The sequence below is a fragment of the Trichosurus vulpecula genome, chromosome 1, assembly GCF_011100635.1.
Source record: "Trichosurus vulpecula isolate mTriVul1 chromosome 1, mTriVul1.pri, whole genome shotgun sequence".
Classification (NCBI taxonomy): Eukaryota; Metazoa; Chordata; class Mammalia; order Diprotodontia; family Phalangeridae; genus Trichosurus; species Trichosurus vulpecula.
Window position 1 is genome coordinate 243,406,708 of NC_050573.1, and position 24,322 is coordinate 243,431,029.

Here is a 24,322-nt window from a genome sequence, read left to right on the forward strand (position 1 = left end):
CTGTATCAAAACAATACTGCTATGTATACTTTAGATTCACCACTGGATCAAGAGAGCCTTTACCTCTGAGCAGTCAGGGAGCTCTGAACATTCGGCTACTCAGAGTCTCGAGCAGGGAATCACAAGATCCTTCTCATAAGCAAGCCCCCAAAACAAAAAGCTCGCCTCTCAGAATATATACTCTTTCAGCTAATAGTCTCAGAGGCAGAACCCTCCGGACTCAGTGTCTAATTAGAAATTAACGAAAAGTGTATAAGCCTTCCTACAAGCAAGCAAGCTTCCCTTAATGAGGCCTTCCCACGTGAGGCCTATTGATGGGCGGGGAAGGTCTTATTGCCCATTAATCTTACACAGGAATTCAAATCTGGCCTTGGACACTTACTAGCTGTGGGACCCTGGGAAAATCACTTAACTTCTGTTTGCCTCAGTTTCCTCAACTATAAAATTAGGACAATAACAGCATCTACCTCACAGAGTTGTTGTGAAGATGAAATAATATATTATTTGTTGAAAACAAATTGAAACAATAATAACAAAGTGTTATGGAAAACAGCACAGTATCTGGTACACAGTAGGCACTTAATAAATGCTTATTCCCTTCCCCTCTCCCCGTTTTATACCTGGAAGCAGGTATCACCACACAGGAAACTTTCACGGCCATTATTTCTGCCAAGCACAGGACTAGAAATCCATTGCATTTGTGGTAGCCATTTTTAACATGCTACTAAATATCTGGTACTTAACAACAAAGCTGCCTAAAGTCTTATTTTCCAAAGATGTTGTTTTTATTTTTTCCCTAGCAGTTTTCTTCTACAGGAGCAGCTGATAGATTCCTTTTTTTCTGACTGCCATATGGAATAAAAATATTCAGATTTCTGGAGTATATCTATTTTGGAAGAGCCCAATTCTCTCAAGTTTCAAATCAAGTAACTAAGAAAATCTTCAGTATTCTCTATGCCTATGGCTTCCTACAAGCTAATTTTCAGGAGTAAAAGCAGCTGTAAAAGGGACAAAAAAGGAGGTAAGTTGGCATCTGAGCTTTGCCCTATCTTTATTCCTCCAACCTGGGCTGGTCCAAACAGTTTGAAGCCAGAGCAGATCAAGTTTAGTGAATCATGTTCTGTGCTCCAAAACACTGAACAGAACATTACAACTTTTGGTTGCTGGGCTATATTCAATCATAGATCATATTTAATGTGGATCTTCCCTGGTAGAACATAAGGTACTACAAGTAGGAACTGTTTCATTCACCTAAGTAGTAACTGCTTAATAAATATCCATTGATTAATCAATTGACAAAGACACTGTTACAATACTGTACTTAGGGGCTAAGGACCTAAGTAATCAGGTTTTTTTTTAATTGTCATATAATACCTGAATATACCGTACCTAAAAACTAAATAATTTCCTCATCATAGGGATGTTCCATTCTACATGAGACTCTAGCTCCATAAGACAGTCCTACATCGATGACTCTCTTGCTTCACTGTGGCATGGAAGTGCCCCTAGGTTCCTTAAGAAACAAGCATTGGAAGGCCATATCCAGCTTAGAAAGACTTTGAACAGGAGCCCAGCCATGGACTGTTTGTCACCTGAGGTCTAGCCAAACTAAATTCTGAAAGGGTCTTCACTAAAATATTGGCTACAATAGCTCATGAAGACGATCAACCAAGGATACAGTGACCTATATTGGCGAAGGGATATTTACAAGATGGATCTTTTGAAACATCGACATATTTGACCCACATGTACAAAAATACTTATGGCAACTCTTTTTGTGGTGGCAAAGAACTGGAAATTTAGGAGATGTCCATCAACTGGGGGGTGGCTGAACAAGTTGTGATATATGAATGTAATGGAATACTACTGTGCTCTAAGAAATGATGAGCAGGCAGACTTCAGAAAAACCTGGAAAGACTTATATGAACTGATGCTGAGTGAAGTAAGCAGAACCAAGAGAACATTGTACACAGTAACAGCCACACTGTGTGATGACTAACTTTGATAGATTTATCTCTTCTTAGCAATGCAAGGACCTAGGAAAACTCCAAAAGACTCATGATGTAAAATGTTATCCACATCCAGAAAAAGAACCATGGAGTCTGAATGCAGATTGAAGGATATTATTTGCTCTCTCTGGTTTTTTTTTTGTTTGTTTCTTCTTTCTCATGGTTTCTCCCATTGGTTCTAATTCTCCTTTACAACATGATTGATGTGAAAAATCGGTTTAATACGAATGTATATGTAGAGCCTATATCAAATTACATGTTGTTTTGGGTTGGGGGAGGGGAGAGAGGGAGAAAATTTGGAACTCAAAATCTTAGGGAAGTAAATGTTAAAAACTAAAAATAAATAAATAAATTTAATAAAATAAAACACATAGAATTACAAAGGAATCATAAAAAATATCGATGTATTCATAGTATCAGACTTCTTTTGAAGGATCATTTCCATACTCATAATTCTAAATTGCCCAGGCCCTTTAGTTTTTTTCAATCAATCAATAAACATTTATTAAGCTCCTACTATGTGCCAAGTATTGCCATAAGCTCTGGGAATACAAAGAGGCAAAAGGCAGCCCCTGCCCTCAAGGAACTTACAATCTAATCAGGGAGACAATGTGCGAACAAATAGATACAAAGCTAGCTATAATACAGGATAAATAGGAAATAATTAAAAGAGGGAAAGCACTGGAATTAAGAGAGATTGGAGAAGACCTCATAAGGTAAGAGTTTAATTGGGACTTAGAGGAAGTCTGAGAAGTGAGTAGTCAGAACAAAGCAGAGAAAGCATTCCAGGCATGGTAGGATCCCAAAATTCCAATCCAATGTGCAACACTGAGGGATTCTGAGCATTTTCAATTTATTAGAGTGACTGGTCATCCTTAAGAAATTGGATCCAACCTATATGTGTAAAAATACTTATAGCAATCTTTTTTGTGGTGGCAAAATACTGGAAATTAAGGGGATACCCATCAATTGGGGAAAGACTGAACAATCTGTGGTATATGAAATGCAAAGGAATACTATTGTGCAATAAGAAATGATGAACAAGCAGATTTCAGAAAAACCTGGAAAGACTTACACAAATTGATGCAAAGTGAAATGAGCAGAACCAAGAAAACATTGTACATGGTATCAGCAACATTGTGTGATGATCAACTATGAATGATTCAGCTCTTCTCAGCAAGACAAGAAGGGTTCATGAATGAAAATGCTATCCATAACCAGATAAAGAATTGATAGATTCTAAATGAGATCAAAGCATATTTTTCTCAATTTATTCTTTCTCATGTTTTTTTTTCCTTTTGATACGTTTCTTCTTTCACAACTGTGACTAATATGGAAATATGTTTTACATGATAGCAGAGGTATAAATTATATCAAACTGCCTACCATTTTCAGAAGAGGGGAGGGGAGGAAGGGAGAGAGAAAAATTTGGAACTCAAAATCTTGTAAAAATAAACGCTAAAAATTTTCTTGACATGTAACTGGTGGGAAAATAAAATACTATATAAAAAAAGAAAAAGAAACTGGATCCAAGACTCGCCTCTGCAGTCATAGACCCCTTTCTGTCCAATGGCCAGGCATATTTATGGAGAATGAGAGTACTAAAAATATAATGGGGTGGTATAATTCTTCAATTCGCCAATTCCAAAAAGGGGAAAGTTACATGATTGGTCAAGGGGAGGAAGTGGAAACTACATGTTTGGCTAGGAAGTAGCCAAAGGAAGGAACTCCCATTTGCTCAAGGGAAATGTCCATCAATTACCATAGTTAAGTCATCAAATTTTTCACATGCCATCAATTACAAGTATTTAGTCAATGACTAAGCAATAGGATTCTGAGGCTTTTTACTTGTTTGTTATGACCATCCGGTGCAAAAGGATGGGGAAGCTGTGGTTTTCTGAGACATAGCATCTTCCAGAGTAGAAAGGAATGGGGAAGTAGGGTAGCAAGTCTCTATCCCTATCCCCAACACAGGTTAATGCAGGCCTCAATATCAAACTATAAATCTACATAGTATAAATCTATCAGCTATAATCATCAATACATGGATATTATCATCAATACATAGATTAATTAATCCTAACATCACTAATTATCAGAATTTACACAAACTTAATCCTAGTCTACTTAATTCACTATTCCAATCACTGATAGATATCCATTAAATGACAATGAATTGAGTAGATACTTATCAAATTGAGTAGGGGGGCATCAAAATTATTCTCATAGTGGGTGACAGCCAAATAAAATGCCCAGAGCCAAGAGATGAAGTGTCTTACTCATGGAACAGCCATGAGACTAGTGTCGCTGGATCCAAGAGTACATATTGGAGAGTAAGGTATCAGTAGACTGGAAAGATAGGAGGGGGATAGGTTATAAAGGACTTTGAATGCCAAGCAGAGCAGTCTGTATTTGATCCAGGAGGCAACCAGGAAGTCACAACTCCAACAGGAGTTTACTGAGGAAGGGAGTGATGTGCTTGGAACTGTGCTTTAGGAAAATCACTTAAGTAGCTAAATGGAATGGGGAGAGACTTGAGGCAGGCAGACCCACCAACAGGATATCACAGTAATCGAGGTGTGAGGTGATGAAGGCCTGTGCCAGAGTTGTGGTGGCAATGTCAGAGGAGAGAAGGGGGTATATTTGAGAGATGTTACAAAGGTGAAATCTATATGCTTTGGCAACAACTTGGATATAGGGGATGAGAGAGAGGAATCCAGGATGATTCCTAGGTTGTGAGCCTGGGAGACTGGGAGGATGATGTTTTCTCTACAGTAATAGGGAAGGTGAAGGCTGGCGTAGGATTGAAGGGAAAGATAGTGAAGCCTGTTTGGGACATACTGACTTTAAGATGTCTACTAGACATTTAATTCGAGATATCTAAAAGGCAGTTGGAGATGTGAGACTGAAGCTCAAAAGAGAGACTGAGGCAGGAAAGGTAGATTTGAGAATCATCAGCCTGGAGATGGTAATTAAATCCATGGGAGACTGGAGATCAACAAAGAGACAGAGGCAAGAAAGGTGGATTTAGAAGCTGCAGAGTAGAGTAGTACAGAGGGAGAAGAGTAGAGGGCCCAGGACACAACCCTGAGGTTCTAACCTACAATTAGAGGGCATTATCTAAAGGAGGATACAACAAAGGAGACAGAGGAGTGCTCAGATAGGTAGGAGGAAAACCTAGAAAACCTAAAGAGAAGAAAGTATCAAGGAGGAGAGTCATCAGTAGTGTCAAAGACAGCAGAGAGGTCAAGGAGAATGAAGACTGAGAAAATGTCATTGGATTCAACAACTAAGAGATGATTAGTAACTTTGGAGAGAGTAGTTTCAGTGGAATGATAAGATCAGAAACCATATTATAAGAGATTAAGAAGAGAGTAAATAGAGGGAAAGTAGAAGCACCTATTGTAGATGGCATTGTAGACGGCCTTTTTCAGAACTTAGTTACAACAGGTCAAATAGATATAAGACAACAGTTAGCAGGCATGGAAGGGTCAAATGAGGGTTTTTCAGGGTAAGGGAGATATGGGCACATTTGTCAGCATTAGGGAATGAGCCAGTAGAGAGGGAGAGACTGAAAATAAGTGAAAGTGGGAGATGACAGAGGAAGCAATCTGTTAGAGGAGATGGGATGGAATACGATTGCCTGGACAAGTAGAGGCGTTAGCTGGTAAGGAGTAGTGTCACTTCATCACGTGAAACAGGGTAAAGGAGGAAAAAGGTAGGTGAATGCACCTGAGCGAGATGAGATGAGGAAGGGAGAAGAGCAAACTCATGGCCAATTGCCTCAGTTTTTTTTCTATAAACTATGAGGCAAGGGTCTCAGCTGAGAAGGGGGAAGGCAGAAGCCATAGGAAGTTTGAGGAGGGATGAAAAGGTTTGTTTGGAAGAGCCGCTGTGGAGAGGGGGATGGTAAGTTGATAAAGGAGATACGCTAGGACTGCCTAGTAGCAATGATGGCCCAGTTGAGATTAGGAAACATCAATTTGTAGCGGACCCAGTCAGAACAGTTGTGTGATTTTCCTCCACTTTCATTCAGTAATATGTAGGAAGGCATCAAGTTGGAGGACTGAACCAAGGCTGAAGCTTGGCCGGGAGCAACACAGTAATATGATGAGGGGGTTAGGCCATCTTCATCAGAGGAGGCCAGTGTAAAGTCGAATTGATAATTGATTCACCAAGGAGTCAAGATGGGGAGAAGAGGAGATAGCTCCTAGTGTAGGGGAGATGGCCTGGAAAAGAGTTAAGGGGTCCAGGGATTAGAGTTCACAGTGCCGATAAAAAGTGGGGTTATGTAAAGGAAGGCAGAGGGAAAGGTGAAAAGCTACTAGATTGTGGTCAGATAAAGAGGTTTCTAAATTCTTGAACAAGGAGGTGCTACATTTGTAGGTTTGGAAAGACCAAGGATATGACAATCTTTGTGTGAGGCTGAGGTGGAGGAGTAGCCTATGGGACAGGAGTAGGTTGAAGAACTGAGCAATTAGGATGCGTGAGGGAGAATTAATATGCATGCTGAAGTCTCCTAGTATGAGGCAGGAGTTGGGGAGAAGAGAAAAACTCCGAGTCAGGTATCCAACTCATTGAGGAGAGAAGGGGAATGATTTGGGAGTCTGTAGAAAACTGCTACCAGGATATTGATTGGGTGATAGATATGAGTAGCATGAACCTCAAGGGAAGACAGATTACTGAGTGATGGAGGTAGGGAGAGAACCTGGAAAATGGCAAGGAGTATTCTAACTCTCCCATCTCAACCAGTGAGCCAAAGAGAGTGAGTGACGGTACAAAAGAGTGGTCTATATTGTCAACTTTTTGGCAGGAAACACTAAAAAGCAAATGATTATGACAGAGAGAGAGCCAAATCCTGCTCTGGGATAATAAAAGTCTTGGACTCAGTAGATGTGTTGATTAATTTTACAGAACTCCCTTTCTTCTTTCCATTCTGTTATAAAGCATGGCTTACTGAGTAAGGGAAGGGTAAGAATCATATTTAGAAGATCACATAAAAATAAAAGATCTATTAAAAATTTTTAGTAAAAATAAAGTTCACTCTTACAACTTGGAAGAACTTTGATGTTCCCACACTAGAGAAAAGAATAGTAATAAGTGAACTGGACTAAATTTAGGGGTGAAGGGAGAAATCATGCAGACTGAATCAGGATTTCCAAGGAATCCCTTTTTGTTGCTGCTGAGACATTTCCGTCGTGTCTGCTTCTTTGTGACCCCATTTGGGGGTTTCTTAGCAGAGATACTGGAGTGGTTTGCCATTTCCTTCTCCAGCTCATTTTACAGATGAGGAAACTGAGGCAAACAGGGTTCAGTGACTCACACACAGCTATTAAGTGTCTGAGGCCACATTTGAACTCAGGAAGGTGTCTTCCTGATTCCAAGCCACGTGCTCTATGTACTATGGCGCACCTAGCTGCCATCAGTTTCATACAAATGTATTTAAAAGGTACTTACCCCTGGAATAAGGTGGGGTAGGTGAATTTCAAGACAGACAGGACATACTGAAAAACAAATACAAAGTTGGTAGATGTTATAAATCTCTTGTGTACCATAAGGAAACCTGTCATTTCTTCCCTAGTGAAGAAACATCCTCTACTGACATAGGCTAGTATCTTCTCCATAATTTATAGTCTTAAGAGAGTTGGCTAGAGAGCTGAGAGGCTAAGTTTCTTGACCAAGATAACCCAGCTAATACGTGTCAGAGGTAGAATCTGAACCCAAGTCTTTATGCCTCCAAGGCCAGCTCTCTATCTACTATGTATTACACTGGCCTCTTACAACATTTCTGTCCTGTCCTTGAACCCTGTCCAATGGATCACTCCAATCCCCAGAGGTTCAAATAATCAGTCCCCTTAATATAGACACAGTCAAATTCCCCCAGGGAAAAGCTGAAACTGCTTCACAACGTCCACCTCAGGTCAGTTGCCTAATCTCCAGTCAGCAAACAATAACTCACATTTATGTCAATCAACAAACATTATTGCATTTATAAACTGCTCAAAAGCAGTTCACAGGAAGATTAAATCTCCATCAAGGAGATTCAAAGCAATGAGTCATTGAAAGCTATGACCTAAGCCTAACAGTCAATAGAGAGCTAACCTTGGAATCAAGAAAACCTGGGTTCAGATCCTGCTTCAGACACATATTGGCTAATGACCCTGGACAAGTCATTTGACCTCAACGTCCCTGTTGTTTAGTCATTTTTCAAACCCTTTGTGACCCCATTTTGGGATTTTCTTTGCAAAAACATTGGCACGCTGTGTCATTTCCTTCTCCAACTCAATTCACAGATGAGGAAACTGAGGCAAACAGGGTTAAGTGACTTGTCCAGGGTCACACAGCTAGTACATGTCTGAGGCTGAATTTGAACTCAGGAAGATGAATCTTTCAGATTCCAGGCCCGGCACTCTGTGCTCTCTGAAGCCACCTAGCCGCCCTAGGCACCTAAGACTATAAGTTTCAGAGCAGATATCAAGCCTCCTGATCCCCTTGGCTCCCCATCCCCACCCTCTTTCTGACTCTAGCTCCCCTTCATATGGCATGTTCCCTCGTTAGGGTGTAAGCTTCTTGATGGCAGTAACTATCTTCCTTGTTTATTTCTAAATCCCCAGTGTTCAGTATGGTGCCTTTCACATAAAAAGGCCTTAATAAGTGCTTTATTATTTATTAATTGCTACGGGAAGTTTCCTCACCCAGGGTTCTCTATACCCACGAAATCACAGGTAGGGTCCAAAACAAGTGACTTTATTTGCTTTTGTAAGAAGATACTTGTTTTTGCAGTTCTTTAAACATTTTGCTTCTAAAAATCAATAGTGTTTTATTTGGTTTTATCAATTCTCAGTAGATCTGGCTGTGGATCAGATTTCTGCTGGGCAACACACCCACTTAGGTATGCGTCCCAGGTAACTACAAATTGGACTTAACCCATGCTTTGCAGAGTAAGAAAATGGGTCTTCCTCCATGAGCTGTTGTCATTCATTGTTTTCAGTTGCGTCTGATTTTTCGTGACCACATTTGGGGTTTTTCTGGCAAAGATAACTGGAGTGGCTTGCTAATTCCTTCTCCAGCTCACTTTGCAGATGAAGAAACTGAGGCAAACAGGGTTAAGTGACTTGCCCAGGGTCACACAGCTAGGAAGTGTCTGAGGTCAAATCTGAACTCAGATCTTCCTGACTCCAGGCCTGTCGTCTATCTGCTGTGCCCCCTGGCTGCTGGGAGAGAGACAGAAAGAGAGAGAGAGACAGAGAGAGAGAGAGAGAGCGAGAGAGAGAGAGCACAAAACAACAACGACATACCGTGTAAATCTAAGAACCAAACTTGGTCCAGAAGAGAAACTGAGAATATGCATCTCTCCCTTCTAGAGGTGAGAGCCCATGGCAGAACAGAGTATGTTCCACTAGAATCAGTTACAGTGTTGCTTAGCTTTGCTTAACTGCTTTTTCCCCTCCTTTTTATCCTTTGTTATAAGAGACAACTCTCAGGGAAAGGGAAGAGGTCAAGGATGCACCTGGAAAAGCAAATGATATAAACACAAAAGATACTAATTCTAAAAATCTTAAAGATAAACATTTATTCAGTGCCTATTGCTTGCCCAAAAAGCCCAGAGACTGCAGGGTCAGAAAGGCTGAGTCTGACTCCCATCTCTGACAGCTCTCTATCTCTTTTTCTTCATCTGGAAAATGGGGATTAATACCACTTAAAATCTACCTTACCTGGTTATTTAACATGCTCTCCAAACCTTAAAGCCATATTCACCATCATGACTGTGTCAGTAAAATAATATGCCCCTATTCTCTAAAGAAACTGAAATCTACAGCTTTTAAAATTTCCCCCTGTAGCAATTCATATTGCTAACAAGCATCACTTGGGATATAAGCCTTCAACGAAACAGCAAGGCTATGTCTGTGTTTCTCAGAGAAAGACAGAGAGGTGATGTACAAGTGAGTGAATTGAAGGAGATATCTGAGACATTAGGATTTCCTTTCTGGTTTGGTACTCATCAGACCCCTAGACCTGGGGTTCTTAACCTTTCTTTGTGGCACAGACTCCTTTATAAATCTGGTGAAGCCAATGGACCTCTCCTCAAAATGATGTTTTTAAAAGCAGAAATAAAACACAGAGGATTACCAACGAAAGCAATGTTGAAATATGCTGAAATACAGTAATCAAAATATTTTTTAAAACAAGTTCATGGACCCCAGGTCAAGAACCATTGGTCTAGAGAAGGGAGGACCTGGCTGTTGTCTTGACCCTAATTCATGGCTATAATTTCCCCCCAAGGTTTAGTCATGTATTAGGGGAATGTCTCTGCATTGGACAAAAATAGAGTGAGGTGTTGGTTCTCCCACAGACACACCCAGCCAGCGCCAAGTGATTGACCCTTCCTTTAATTAAATCCTTTGTTGGTCCGGCTGGACACAGAGATGCTGTTTTAAAACAGAAACAAAGTATGGAAAGGGCAAATACAGATTCCAGCCTTTATGTGCCCTAAGGACATTAGGATGGGCATCTTTCAAACAAAAAAGATGATACTACTGGTACCAATGAAAATCCTAGAGAGTGTAATAGCAATTTCAATCACAGCCTCGTGAATTATCTGCCTAAGTACCCATCATTCTACCTGGTGTCATTGGTTATAAATTTCAAGGAAGTACTTATTACTCTGCAATAAATATATAGTGTTGAAATAAAAGATCCAAGGGCAGCTAGGAGGCAAAGTGGATAGAGCACTGGGTCTGGAATCAGGAAGACCTGAGTTCAAATCCAACCTCAGACACTTACTAGCTGCGTGACCTTGGGCAAGTCACTTAATCCCGATTGCCTCAAAAAAGAAATAAAAGGTCCATGGCAGGGGGTAAGGGGAGGGCAGCAGACCTATGAGTTCCTTTGTCAAATGAAATAGTATTTGTAAAAGTGATTAGTAGGAGCTATACAGGGGCAGCTAGGTGGCACAGTGGATACTGTGCCGGGTCTGGAGGCTGGAAGACTCAACTTGAGTTCAGATCCTGCCTCAGACACATACTAGCTGTGTGACCCTGGGCAAGTCACTTAACCTTTTTGCCTCAGTTCCAGTTCCTCATTTATAAAATGAGCTGGAGGAAGAAACAGCAAAGCACTCTAATATCTTTGCCAAGAAAACCCCAAAAGGGGTCACAAAGAGTCTGAAAAAAAAGACTCAACAAACAAAAAGGAGCTATATAAATGCTTATTCCCTTTCCTTCCCTTCACTGGTGTAGGGAATGAAGGGATTCCCCCTACAAATGCAGATTTGCAACTATGCAGATTTAATCTTAAAATGTTCCTTGGGGTACTGAGAAATCAACTGACTTGCACTCAAGCCCATCAGAGTCAGCTCGAACGCAAAGCCAGGCTTCTCTCAAAAGGTGCATTTTTCTGATTTAAATGAAAACATTACCAAAACAGCTGCTAATTAGCCAGAGTAAAGAGGTGCGATGATCAGTGTAAATAAATAGATAACCAAAGTTCCTATAAATCTTCTGAGAAACTCATCAGCGTCTTAACTGGTGAGTGTGGAAATGAGCAATATGGACACACACATTTACATATCCACACACATACATATGCATATAATGCTGAGTGAAAGCTGAATGTCCCAGAAGCATATATCTGGGAAATTTTCACTTTATAACATTAAAAGGTGAGAATTTACACTATATGAAGAGTGCATTGGGCTTCTTACTGTCTTAGCGGGGCAGGGAAACTCCTGAAGTCCTTACACTCACCCATGAGGTGGATGAAGACAATCCTCAATTAGTAATCCTTTTAATTTGATCCTTACAAAAACTCTGGGAAGTTATTATCCTCCTTTTACAGCTGGGGAAACTGAGTCAGAGAGAGTTAACTGACTTGCCCAGGGTCACACAGCCAGTAAGTGTGTGAGGTCATATCTGAACAAAAATCTTCCTGACTGCAGGCCCAGTACAACACTGTGCCACCCAGCTGCCTCTAATAATAGCTCATTATGGATTCTGTCCTGTCTCTAGTCCAATTAAGGGTCCGACAGGGGAAAGAGTCCACAGATTGAATAGCTCTAATTTATAATTCTAAAGGACCTCAGGCCTAAACACGAGATCAGGAAAGTGTTTTCTACTCCTAAGTTACTAGAAAACATTCTTATTTATGTCTATTATTAACAGTTTTCTATTTCAGTAAGTGACACTTTCTGAGTTTTCCTCCAATTCTGTGGGGCAGAGGAGGGGTAACACCTTTGGAAGCCACACTTAATGGCCCACAGTTCCCATCTCTTAATATCTTTTAAGTCTAAATTTTTTTTTGCAATCAAAAAAGTTATGCTGTGAACTTCTATGACATACGGTGTTCAGATCATATTTCTTATATTAAAGATTATCCATGTTTTTCATCCGAGAGCACTATTTTCAAATGACTTTAGTTATAAAAGTATATTTGGTAAAATATTTCAATATATTTAGATTATTATGTTGAAGAGTTATGGAAAGATGCTAATTCAGTGTAAATGTCTAAAATATCAAATGAGGGAGATTCTATTCCATTCCATTACCTTGTTTAGAGCATATTCATCAAAAAAAAAAATCTTGCTACCTTGAAACACTGCTGATCTATAAAAGTAAAAAAGAAATGAACAGTCATGGGAAGATCTTTTTTACAGTTCTACAGCTTTCAATCCAATTTCAAGTACTTGTTTCACATGCTAAAAAGAATCATAAAACTTGTATATAAAACATAAAAGTTCTGTGTCCTTTTGTTTTTAATGTTTAAGGTGGAGAGGGGAAGAAAAGAGAAAACTGACTAGAGAAAACTAAAGAAAAATTAACTAGCAAGGTAATGGAATCTCTCTCATTTGATATTTTAGACATTTACACTGAATTAGCATCTTTCCATAACTCTTCAACATAATAATCTAAATATATTAAAATATTTTACCAAATATACTTTTATAACTAAAGTCATTTGAAAATAGTGCTCTCAGATGAAAAACACGGACAATCTTTAATATAAGAAATGAGACCTAAGACTATTAAAAAGAAAAGATTTCGGTGATTTTTTTTTATAAGCAAAGACCCTTCTTTTCATTAAGATCATTATTCAGTACACACATCTGCCTCAGTTTCCTCAAATAAATGCTAATAATAGCAAACATAAGATACATTATAACTTCAATAAACACTTATTCCCTTTCCAAACAGAAAGAGAATAAAAGATTCATTATTTCATAGGAAATCCTCTTCCTATGTTCTGCAATGAATATGGAAATACTTTTTTTATATTTACAATTAGAATTTTTAAAAAGAGCATAAGACTTGAAGACAGCAAACCCTGATTTTAGTTTCAGCTAAGACTTCCCAGCTGTGTAAATATGCAAAAGTCACTTAACCAACCTAAGATTTTTCTTTTATCTGTAAAATGGAAACACAATGGACCATTAGCCTTATCGGCCTCAGGGTTGTGGAGAGAAAATGTGAGTTTTTTGCTCATTCGTGTATTCCATAAACATTTATTAAGACACTCTCCACAGTGTTTAATATCAAAAAAAAAAAGAATAAGAATGTCCCTAGCTCTCTGCTTTACAATAAAACACAAAATCAAATAACTAATGACTGAACAGAAGGTCAGAATTGGGGCAGGGGAGGAAGACTGGAGTGGGACAGGTACAAAGGAAAAAGAAGGATCCAAGCTAGAAACCTAAAAAGAGAAGGAAGCAAAAGAATGAGAAAGGGTTCTAGAGATGCCAAGGCAGCTAGGCGACGGTATGACAAGGGTCTTGGATTTGGAGAGAGAGGAGCCTGGGTTGAATCTGGGCCAAAGGCCCTTGTAACTCTAGGCAAGTCTCTTAATCCACTGAGGCACGTGTTTGTTCTTTTGTAAAAGAAGTGGATGGCTTTATTAGATCCCTAGCTTTCAATCTAACTTCGGGGCATGCCAGGCCTAAAACTTATTAAATAACTTTGCTGAAAGCAGACTCCTCAGCAAGTGCCCACAAGACCACAGATTCTTCCCTTTACCAGTCCCCGAATTGACTCTGGTCTAGGGTCTTCTTGCATCTAGGAAGAATACCCTGGTTTTGGTCAGTCCTTTAATAGATTGTAAAGTTTGTATGGAATAATAATTTCCAAACTTTATCCAGATGCTGCCTTATTCTTGTTTCCTGAAGAGACCCAAACCTCCTAACTATGCCATGTGATAATATTTAATTGTTTTGATTAGAATTCATGTTTAAATTGTGATATTATTTTATAGCTTAAAACACCTGGGGAAGGGAAGAAAGGGAGGTGTGACAAAAATGGGTTAGTAATTAAGGATTCAGAGTGGGTCTCATCGCCATAGCAAGGTCTACACAGTATATTTTCTTCAGTACAGCCCCGATGGTAGGTAGAGAAAGAATTATCTGAGGAGTTGAAAAAAGTTTGTTTGGAAGAGAATTCTTAACCTGGGGATCCGTGAACTTTTGAAAAAAAAATATATATGCATATACATATATATATATATATATATATATATATATACATAGACAACTGTAGAAAAAACATTTGTACAGTGATTACTATGTGGCAGGTACAGCAGCAAAGGTGGCACACTGGATAAAGCACTGTACCAGGAGTCAAGAAGACCCAGGTTCAAATCCAGCTCAAATATGTCCTAGCTGTGTGACCCTGGGCAAGTCACTTAACCCTGTTTGCCTCAGTTTCCTCTTCTGCAAATGTGCTGGAGAAGGAAATGGAAAGCCACTTCAGTATGTTTGGCAAGAAAACCTCAAAAAGGGGTCAGGAAGAATCAGACACGAATGAACTACTGAATATAGCAGGCATGTGGTAAGTGCTTTACAAATATTATTTCATTTGATCATCACAACAACCCTAGGAGGTAGGCCCTATTAATAGGGCCTGTATTTCAATAAAGTTGGTTTCCTTTATTATCCTACGTGTTTCATTTTATGCATTTAAAGAATTTAAGGCATTTATAGATTTCACCAGACTGCTAAAGGGCAGACATACACACACAAAGGGTTGAGTCCCTGGTTTGTGTTTGTTTTTTTTTTTAAGAGGAATGGGGGTGCAGACAATATATGCTTTTATTACTTCTAAGAGATTCCTTTACCAGGAGAGATTCACCGGCATACACAGGTAATGACTTTGAAGAAGAAAAAGATAGGAGCTGGAGAAGACAGAAGGGATCAGTCATCAACTCTGAGCTCATTTTACTACTGAGAATATTGAGGCAGTAGGTTGGCAGGGGTCCCACAGCCAGCAGGTACACTGGTAGAAATTGAACCTAGATTTTTTCCTGGCCCAAAGTCCAGTGCTCTCTTCACCATGGTGGGCTGCAGTCGGGGCAGCCTGTAATTAATCTGTATTTCCACTTTTCCAAAAAGGGAGGAGTCTTCATTCTCACCCTCACCCTGATCACTAGGTGTACAGTGGCTAGAGTGTGGGACTTGGGAGTCAGGTACACCCGAATTTGGATCCTTCCTCAGTCCCGTTAGCTTGTGTGACTTCAGCGAGTCGTGTCAGCATTAGTGACACCAAATCTGTAAAATGGGTGTAAATAAGAACATCGGGATTGTTGTGACCTGTGTAAAGCACTATATAAACGCTCTTGTCATTCTCCAGGGGTCAATAAGTGACCCGAAGGAATGAATCGAGGGCTTAAAACCTTTAAACACAAATTCTTAGGATCACAAGAGCATGATTTCTGGAGGTGGAAGGGACCCTGGAGGTCACCGGACCGTCCTAACAAAAAATGACAAAACAAAGCAGGAATCGTCCAAGGAGTCCAAGGTCCGCGGCAACAGAGGCAGTCCCGGGGCGGCTGCGCGGATCCCGAGCCAAGCTGGAAAGGGACATCCCGCGCCCCCCACCCCGCCCTCCTCTCTCACCTTGTTCGTGACGTAGGTGGCCAGGTAGAAGGCGCAGAACGTGAGACCCGGGAGGGTTCTCTTCGCCTGCATCTGTCACAGCATCCTCTCCGAGCGGACGAGGAAGAGAGCTTCCTCCCGGGCTCGGCTAAAGCCGGGGAGCTGAAATCTGCTGAGAGAAGATGCCACGACAGATACACGTTGCTCAGCCCGGCCTCCAATCAGCGAGAGGAACGGCCCTCCCCGGGCTCCGCCTTCTTAAAGGGGCCATGCCCCTTTTAGAGGTCCTGGGAATGGTCTTTGAACTGCTTACCTGCGGAATCCGGAGGTGTCAGAAACGGGGGGAGAAAGGGAGGAGTTTCTTGGCTCTCCTAGATGAAGGCAAATTAACCCCAGCTGCAGGAAAAAGAGGCAGGGGAGCGAATGGGGAGAACTACTTCGACCTTAATTGCCCCCATCTGAGCGTGTAATATGTATAAATGTCATTAAATCCCTGCAGTTCAATTCAACAGGAAACCCCCATTAGGTGCTAAAGAGATAAGGATGAAAAATGACCCGCCCAGGCCCCGCTCGACTGGGCGGGTCATTTTTCACCTTGGACGCTAGGTGGCGCCATAGTGCAGAGAGTCCAGAACCTGGAGTCAGGAAAAATCTTCCTGAATTCAAATTTGACCTCAGAGGCTTCCTAGCCATGTGACCCTGGGCAAGTGTTTGCCTCAGTTTCTTCATCAGTAAAATGAGCTTGAGAAGGAAATGGCAAACCACTCCAATGACAAAAAAACCCCTAATGGGGTTACAAATAGACATGACCGAACTAAATCCCTGCCTTCAAGAAGCTGACAATCATTTATGTACCAAAGTAACATGTATGTAACTCAGAGCCCCCAGTCCCCATCCCACCAAGACTGAACTCACAGAGACCTGGATGATACTTAGGGGACCAATACTGAAGGGGTCATTGCCTTTTATTTTTTTTTTACTTTTCCCCTATTCCTAGAGTTAATCTAGGAAATAACAAGTTTAGGTGTATAATTCATCAATCCATGGCCTGACGCTAGGTAGTGCAGTAGATGGAGTGCGGGACCTAGAGTCAGAAAGATTCATCTTCCTGAGTTCAAACCCAACCTCAGACACTTAGCTGTGTGACCCTGGGCAAGTCACTTAACCCTGTTTGCCTCAGTTTCCTCTTCTATAAAATGAGCTGGAGAAGGAAATGGAAAACCACTCTAGCATCTTTGCAAAGAAAAGTCCAGATGGGGTCATGAAGAGTCAACTGAACAAAAACTGAATAATTCATGGCTAGGTTTCCCCAAAAATAGATAACAGGAACCCCAAGTTATAACAACAATAGTTAATCTTTATATGGCATCTACTATGTGCCAGGTACAATCCTGAGTGCTTTACACATATTATGTCCTTTGACATAAGGGAACTGAGGCAAACAGAGGTTAAGTGTCTCGGCACACTATCAGTTCCCATTAGACTGTGAGCTCCTTGAGAGCAGGGACCATTGTGTTGTTTGTTTGGGGATATGTCGGTTTTTTGTTTGTTTTGTCTTTCTATTCCAGGCACTTAGCATAGACTCCAGCACGTTTTAGATGCTTACTAAGTGTTACATTCTAATCGAGAAAGAAAACATCTAAAGAGGGGACTGGGGAGGCAGCTTGTAAGGGACAAAGTGGCTGAGGTGGGTTGGAAGTGAGCGTGGATGACTGGGTAGATACACTTCAAATGGAGGAACTTACCAATCAGAGGATGAGACCAGAGTTATGTTAATAATGTAGATTAAACTAAAGTATTTTTTTGAGAGCTAATGGTTAAACATTGACTAGCACACCACTGCACTTTGCCCTTTGTTAATTGTAGTATTAGCTTAACTAGCATGAGAAAGCCACTGGGACTGAGGCTGAGAAATAATCCAGGAAGCTGGGACCTCAGCTGGGTTAGAATTTTGAGGCTTAGCCTTCAATAGTCCATTTGGTTCTCTACCCACTTTTTTTGGTGGGAGAAAGGGGACACTAGAAATAATTATTATTATAACAAAAATAGCATTTATATAGCACCTACTATGTGTCAGTCACTATGCTAAGTGCTTTACATATAGTGTCTCATTATAGGGGCCATTATTATCCCCATTTTACAGTTGAAGAAACTGAGGCCAGCAGAGGCTTAAGTTACTTGCCCAATGTCACACAGCTAGTAAGTGTCTGAGGTCATATTTGAACTCAGGTCTTCTGACTCCAGGAGACTCAGTGCTCTCTCCAGTGGGCCACCTAGCTGCCTTTTGGGCACTCGCCAAGGTCATTCATGAAGATCAAGGACCATTAACAGTACTCTGTCCACTGCCTTTTTCCAGTAGGAAATCTCTCGTGGCCACAAACTTCTCTTGATAGAAAAACCCCTTGTGACCTGGAAGATTGTTCTGAGGGTGTTGCCCTTTTCTCATGTGGGTCACTCCAAGGGTACTGCCACCTTCTACTCTCTATTGAGAGAAATTATTTTACCGTTGTATTAATAATCAATGATTAAGTTGGGATTCAGGCTTTTCTCCTTTATTCTCTCATTTAAGGCCCAGCCCCTGTAAAAAGTCAGTCTCTGAAGGATATGACTGATTGATGAGATTACCCCTAGCCTTCAATGAACGAAGGAACGTTTGTTCTTCAACCTGGGGTGGGACCCCACTCAACTAGGAGACCTAACTTCTAGTTAGAGTGCAAACAAAATCCAGCCTGGGTGAGTTCTTATCCCAGAGAAATGAGCCCCTATCCTTGTACCCCTTCATTAGAATTTAGTGTGACCCAGCTCCAGAAGGAGAAAACCAACCAGAGTAGTCTAGTTGAAAATAGATTTCCCTGTCCAGATTGCTGGAGGTGGCTGAGTCTCATAACTGAGATACATTCTCAGCAGGAGGAGCTGAAGACTTCTAGCCCACCTCCTCATTAAACATCCACCAGTCAAGGTTGATTTTCACTTTTCAGGGGCATTCCCTTCCACTGAAATATTTGAGGCTTTCAGGCTCTCCTTGTTTTTTTCTTTGGTTACCAAGAGAAACCACAGACCATCAACTTATTGATTGTCCACTAGCTTAATTAATTGATTATTAATTACTCAAAAACTCAGGTTTCTTACTATTGGTGGAAACACATGCCATTTTCTTTCTCTATCTTCTTTCTGAGGCCTGCTTCTCTTCATGGACATTCTGAAAAGAGGACCCTGGGAGTTCCCTCCTGAGTCAGCCAGACCAATTAAACAAGCATTTATGAAGTGCATACTGGGTACAAAGCACTGCATTGAACCCAGAAGAGGAACTGACATTAAGAAGTGTTATCCACGAGGTACCATGCAGGGAACACCCATGGCCGAGATAACTCTCATCTTCAGCATAGCATTGGTTTTTTCTTCTGGTGGAATCCTCACATTGCTTTACCTAAGTGAAGTTTCTCTTTGCTGAGTGTGTCAACTCAAACACTGAGTATGAACTCCTCTGGGTTCATTTAACCTTGCTCATCAATAGGCACAGTAGGTCTACTGATAAGATCATAGCCTTAGAGCTGGAAGGGACCTTAGAACCCAGCAAGTCCAATCCTCTTGTTTTATGGATAAGAAAACTGAGGCTGAATAAGTTTAAATGACTTGGCTAGGGTCACACAGCTACTGAGGCAACATTGGAGTTCAGGTCCTCCTAACTCCAAACTCAGGGCTTTATCCACTGTGCCACCCCAGCTGATGGACTCTCAGGACCTGCTTTCTTATTTGAGGTGGGGTATCACCTGATTTGTTTCTGTGAGAGGACATTGCATATGGGAAGAGGTGAGGGTGGGGAGTGGAGTAGACAGAGAAATCACCTTCCTATGTGTCCTACACCTGTTCCATTCTGGAAAATCCATTACTTACAAAAAGTACAAGAGCATAAATGATTCCCTCTTAAGAGCTCAGTTCTTACACCACAGTTAATTCTATTTTTGACAATCAATGACCTTTTGACTGATAGAGCATCTTCTATTATGACTGATTTCAGAGATGAGAAGTTTGTATTTTTTAAATCCAAAAACTTTCATCATTTTACAGTTATATGTGTGCCAGTGTTCAGTTCCAAGAGCTCAAATTCATTGGTATTGGTTCTCACAAAATGAGTGTCTCTTAATGGATCAGATTGATACTTCATTTGAACCCACATACCTTTTTCTTCTGATTGTTTTCTTTTGAATGCTTCATGAAGCTCTTTCTGCTCTTAGAATGTGCAATATGCTCACCATGACCATTAACTCTCTTGGTCAGTCAGTAAGTCAGTCAACAAGCATGTATTAATGGTCCCTGTGCTAAGCATTGGGGATACAAGGAAAGGGAAAATATAGTCCTTGCTTTCAGTGAACTCACAATCTAATGGGAAGGACAACGTGCAAACAACTCTGCACAAATAAGTTATATAGAGAAACAATGGGAAATAATCAACAGAGGGAAGGCACTAGAATTAAAAGAGATGGTGAAAGACTTCCTATAGAAGGTGGGATTTTATCTGGGACTTGAATCCTGAGGCTAAAATCTTGCCCTTAACGTGTTTGTTTACCACAATGCCTCCAACAGTGCCTGAGTAACACTAAAGACCCATCCCATCTTGCCATGGTGGTATTTATGGGGCATTTCCTGCTGCATTGTACCCATATCTACAGTATCATCCTTCTTGCACATTCACATCTACATAGACAAAAGGACAGTACTATGTTTGTAAAAGAGCCTAGAGAACACATGTACTGCATCCCTTTCCTCTTTCCTTTTGTGTTAATTATTTGGGAAGTTTCTGCAAGATGTCTGTGTTGGCAACCAAAAATGGGCTCCTTAGCACTTAGTCAACAAGTGCCCTTGACTAGTTTGGCTTTTTCCCCTGAACTGAATGCTGTTTGTATGTTGGACTGGAGTAAGCTTGTCGGCCCCTTCACCTTGCTTCCCTTGCTTAAGCTGATGGAAAGAACCTGTGCTTTCCTGGTCAACCCCTTCACCTTGCTTAAGCTGATTGAAAGAACCTGTGCTTTCCTGGTCAACCCCTTCACCTTGCTTAAGCTGATTGAAAGAACCTGTGCTTTCCCTGGCGTACCTTACACCCCCCCCCCCCCCTCCCCCCCCCCCCCCCCCCCCCCCCCCCCCCCCCCCCCCGCAGAAGCTGGATGGTTAAAAACAGCTTCCGTTGGAGCCACAGCCATAGCCACAGCCACAGCTGAAGCAGGAGCTGCCAGTAGCAGAGCTGACCTACGGGAGGAAGCTGAACAAGGACTTCAGGCCAGTGGGTAATCTTTTTACCATAGAGGGGGAAGCATGATTTTGCTTTACGCAATCATGCTTCTCTGTAGCCTCCTGGTTACTCTTTCAAGGCGTACTTATTGGGCCTGGAAGCTTTTGATCAATATATCAAAATGGGGTTGCTGGTTCATGGGTTGGTTACTGTGGAGCCTAAATATATGTTTTGATTCTTCTGCCTTCTACTTTGAGAGTTTCTTATATCCGGCGGTTCCGAACCTTCAGACATGTATATGATCCTCTTTGAGATTATAAACTCTGCCCTCCTAATACATTTGGCGACGAGGATGGGATCGCTAGGTATAAGATCTCTATTTAGAAGCAGAACAATTTCAGAGGAAGAGATGAATATCCCAGGATGGGAGGATCCATTTATTCCTCCCTAGCAAAAGAATTGGCTAAAAAAGCTGGACCCTGTGAAAACTGGGAACCAAGGCTACGGAGAGGAGATCCTAGGGATTTGGAAAAGTGTTTACAAGAAGTTGGGATTCAGTCAGGGGCATCACTATCTAGGCAAAGCTGGACAGTGTTATCAGCCTACCGGCTAGTATACGAAAGATTGACATTAAGTGAAAGATATGGGGGTACTCCTACCCCACAGCAAGAAGGGGAATCTCAGATAGCAGGAGACCAAACTGACTCAAATGAGAACTTTTCTATTAATGTGGCTAGGAGCAACAGGAGACCAAATAAGCCAAGAGTGCATTCCAACCCAGCCCAGAAAGAGCCTGACTGCCTGCTTCGTCCTAGGCATGGTGGCAGAGGAAGTGAGTGGGGGGAAAATGAGACAACGTTAGGGGCTGAGGCACAAAACACTACTGGGGTTCAGGATGTCCCTCACACAGAGAATAGGAGATGGTTAAATGATCAGACAAGGGCTCGACCCATACAAAGGAGGAAGACAGAAACCCAAGGTGAAGATTCAGTTACAAGGGAAATTCAGGAAGATTTCTCGCCGCAAGAGGTCACAGATACTTTGAGTAGATTCAGCCAAAGAATAGGAGAACCATTAATCTTGGATGGTAAGACTCAGTGATCAAGGGGACAGTGGAATATCAGTAGATAGGACAGACTGTATGAGATTTATAGGTATCAGCCATGATCCTCTAGTTCAACAAGCTTTTAGGGAACATCATCAGCAAGGAGATGGTGATAGCAGGACTACTCTGTTGGCGTTAGCCGCTGTGGGATGCAATAAGAGATATGCTACTGATTCTATGTGGCCCACTGAGCACAGACCCTGGTATTCACTTAGAGATTGTATCATGAGACTAAAGGAGGAGGTAATGAAGACTGCTATCATGATAGGAACAGCAGACAAATATTACAGTGATCCAATGGGACTGCCTCATAGGAATTTAATAATTAGGACAGCTCCCCCTGCTTATAAACAACTAATTTTGAATTTATTACTTGGAGAAGTAGGGAGCCGTCTTACAACAGTGATAAATAAGATTTTACAGTTACATGACTTAGGTGACTGGGAAAGAGATAGATCTCCTCGAGAGAGAAGGGTGAATGACCAGCAAACTTGGCACCAAAGGAGAGTAACAAGGAAAGAAATGTTTACTGCTCTATTGAGAGCAGGGGTAGGTTTTGAAATGATAGATGGCATTCCAACCAATGAATTATACAGAATGTATAGAGATAAAGGACTTGATAACAGGAGAAATAGGGAAATAAGAACTGCTCCTGCAAGCCCACAAGCCACTCAGAGTGAAGGTGACCTTGTGTGATTAACGGATGAAAACTTGTACACCTGGGGAAAGGCTGGGAGGACAATCCTAGTCTCTATCCAGGATGGGATCCTCTTAGTTTAGTTTTCCCATTGTGTTTCCTTGTACATCTGGGGAAAGGCTGAGAGGACAATCTGTTTCTTCTGAGTCTTTGATCTTGCTAAGGCAGTGTGTTGGCAACCAAAAATGGGCTCCTTAGCACTTAGTCAACAAGTGCCCTTGACTAGTTTGGCTTTTTCCCCTGAATGCTGTTTGTATGTTGGATTGGAGTAAGCTTGTCGGCCCCTTCACCTTGCTTCAGCAGATTGAAAGAACCTGTGCTTTCCCTGGCGTACCTTATACCCCCCCCCCCCCCCCCCCCCCCCCCCCCCCCCCCCCCCGCAGAAGCTGGATGGTTAAAAACAGCTTCCGTTGGAGCCAGAGGCTGCTACAGCCACAGCTGAAGCAGGAGCTGCCAGTGGCAGAGCTGACCTAAGGGAGGGAGCTGAACAAGGACTTCAGGCCAGTGGGTAATCTTTTTACCATAGAGGGGGAAGCATGATTTTGCTTTACGCAATCATGCTTCTCTGTAGCCTCCTGGTTACTCTTTCAAGGCGTACTTATTGGGCCTGGAAGCTTTTGATCAATATATCAAAATGGGGTTGCTGGTTCATGGATTGGTTACTGTGGAGCCTAAATATGTTTTGATTCTTCTGCCTTCTACTTTGAGAGTTTCTTATATCCGGCGGTTCCGAACCTTTCAGACATGTATATGATCCTCTTTGAGATTATAAACTCTGCCCTCCTAATACAATGGCTTGCTATTTAAAGGTCACCAGGTGGCATGACCAATCCTTCAGCCTTCCAGTGGGAAACCACCCAATACATTGATCAAGTTTGATTGAGGAACTTCTGCATATGTCCTAAAGCAACAAAAATGGGATTGATTCTTTATGCTTCTGTGTCAACAACCCGGCTGGCAGCTTCTGTGGGGGTATAAGATTCACCCACAGCCAACACCCAGAAAGCTGCCAACAGCACAGGTTCTTTCGATCTCCTTAATTAAGGAAAGCAAGGTGAAGGGGTTGACAAGCTTACTTTTAATTCAAATATTCAGTTAGTTCAGGGGAAAAAAACCAGCACCCTGAACTTCAAAACAAGATGCAAATTACAGACATCAATAGACTTTGTCTGATTCAAGTCCCAACAGACAGTTACCACAGTTCAACAAAGTTTCAACATCCGGGTTTACAAGCTGGAGGGCTCCTTAACTACAGCTGCCCGGAGTCTCCTCATCAACACCATCTCCAGAGCCCCGCAGCAATGGCTCTCTCCTCACTTCTTATAGGGCTTCAGACATCAAACATCATCTGAATCACCAGAGCTTAGGCTCTGGTGATTGGTTCTTGAGCTTGGCCCCTCCCCTCAGGACCCTGGGAGACTCACATCCA

At 41.6% G+C, this 24,322-nt stretch overlaps 1 protein-coding gene across 1 annotated transcript in view; it reads right to left on the bottom strand.

The window, feature by feature from the left end:
- Positions 1–16,043, bottom strand: part of TMEM241 (transmembrane protein 241) — a 162,635-nt gene extending 146,592 nt beyond the window's left edge. The window contains exons 1-2 of the mRNA XM_036769346.1: positions 15,886–16,043; positions 7,467–7,513 (exon numbers count right to left, since the gene is read on the bottom strand). Of these exons, the coding sequence (XP_036625241.1) occupies positions 7,467–7,513; positions 15,886–15,957 (119 nt within the window). The 5' untranslated portion in view covers positions 15,958–16,043. The remainder of the gene's footprint in view (positions 1–7,466; positions 7,514–15,885) is intronic.
- Between the last annotated feature and the right edge of the window lie 8,279 nt (positions 16,044–24,322).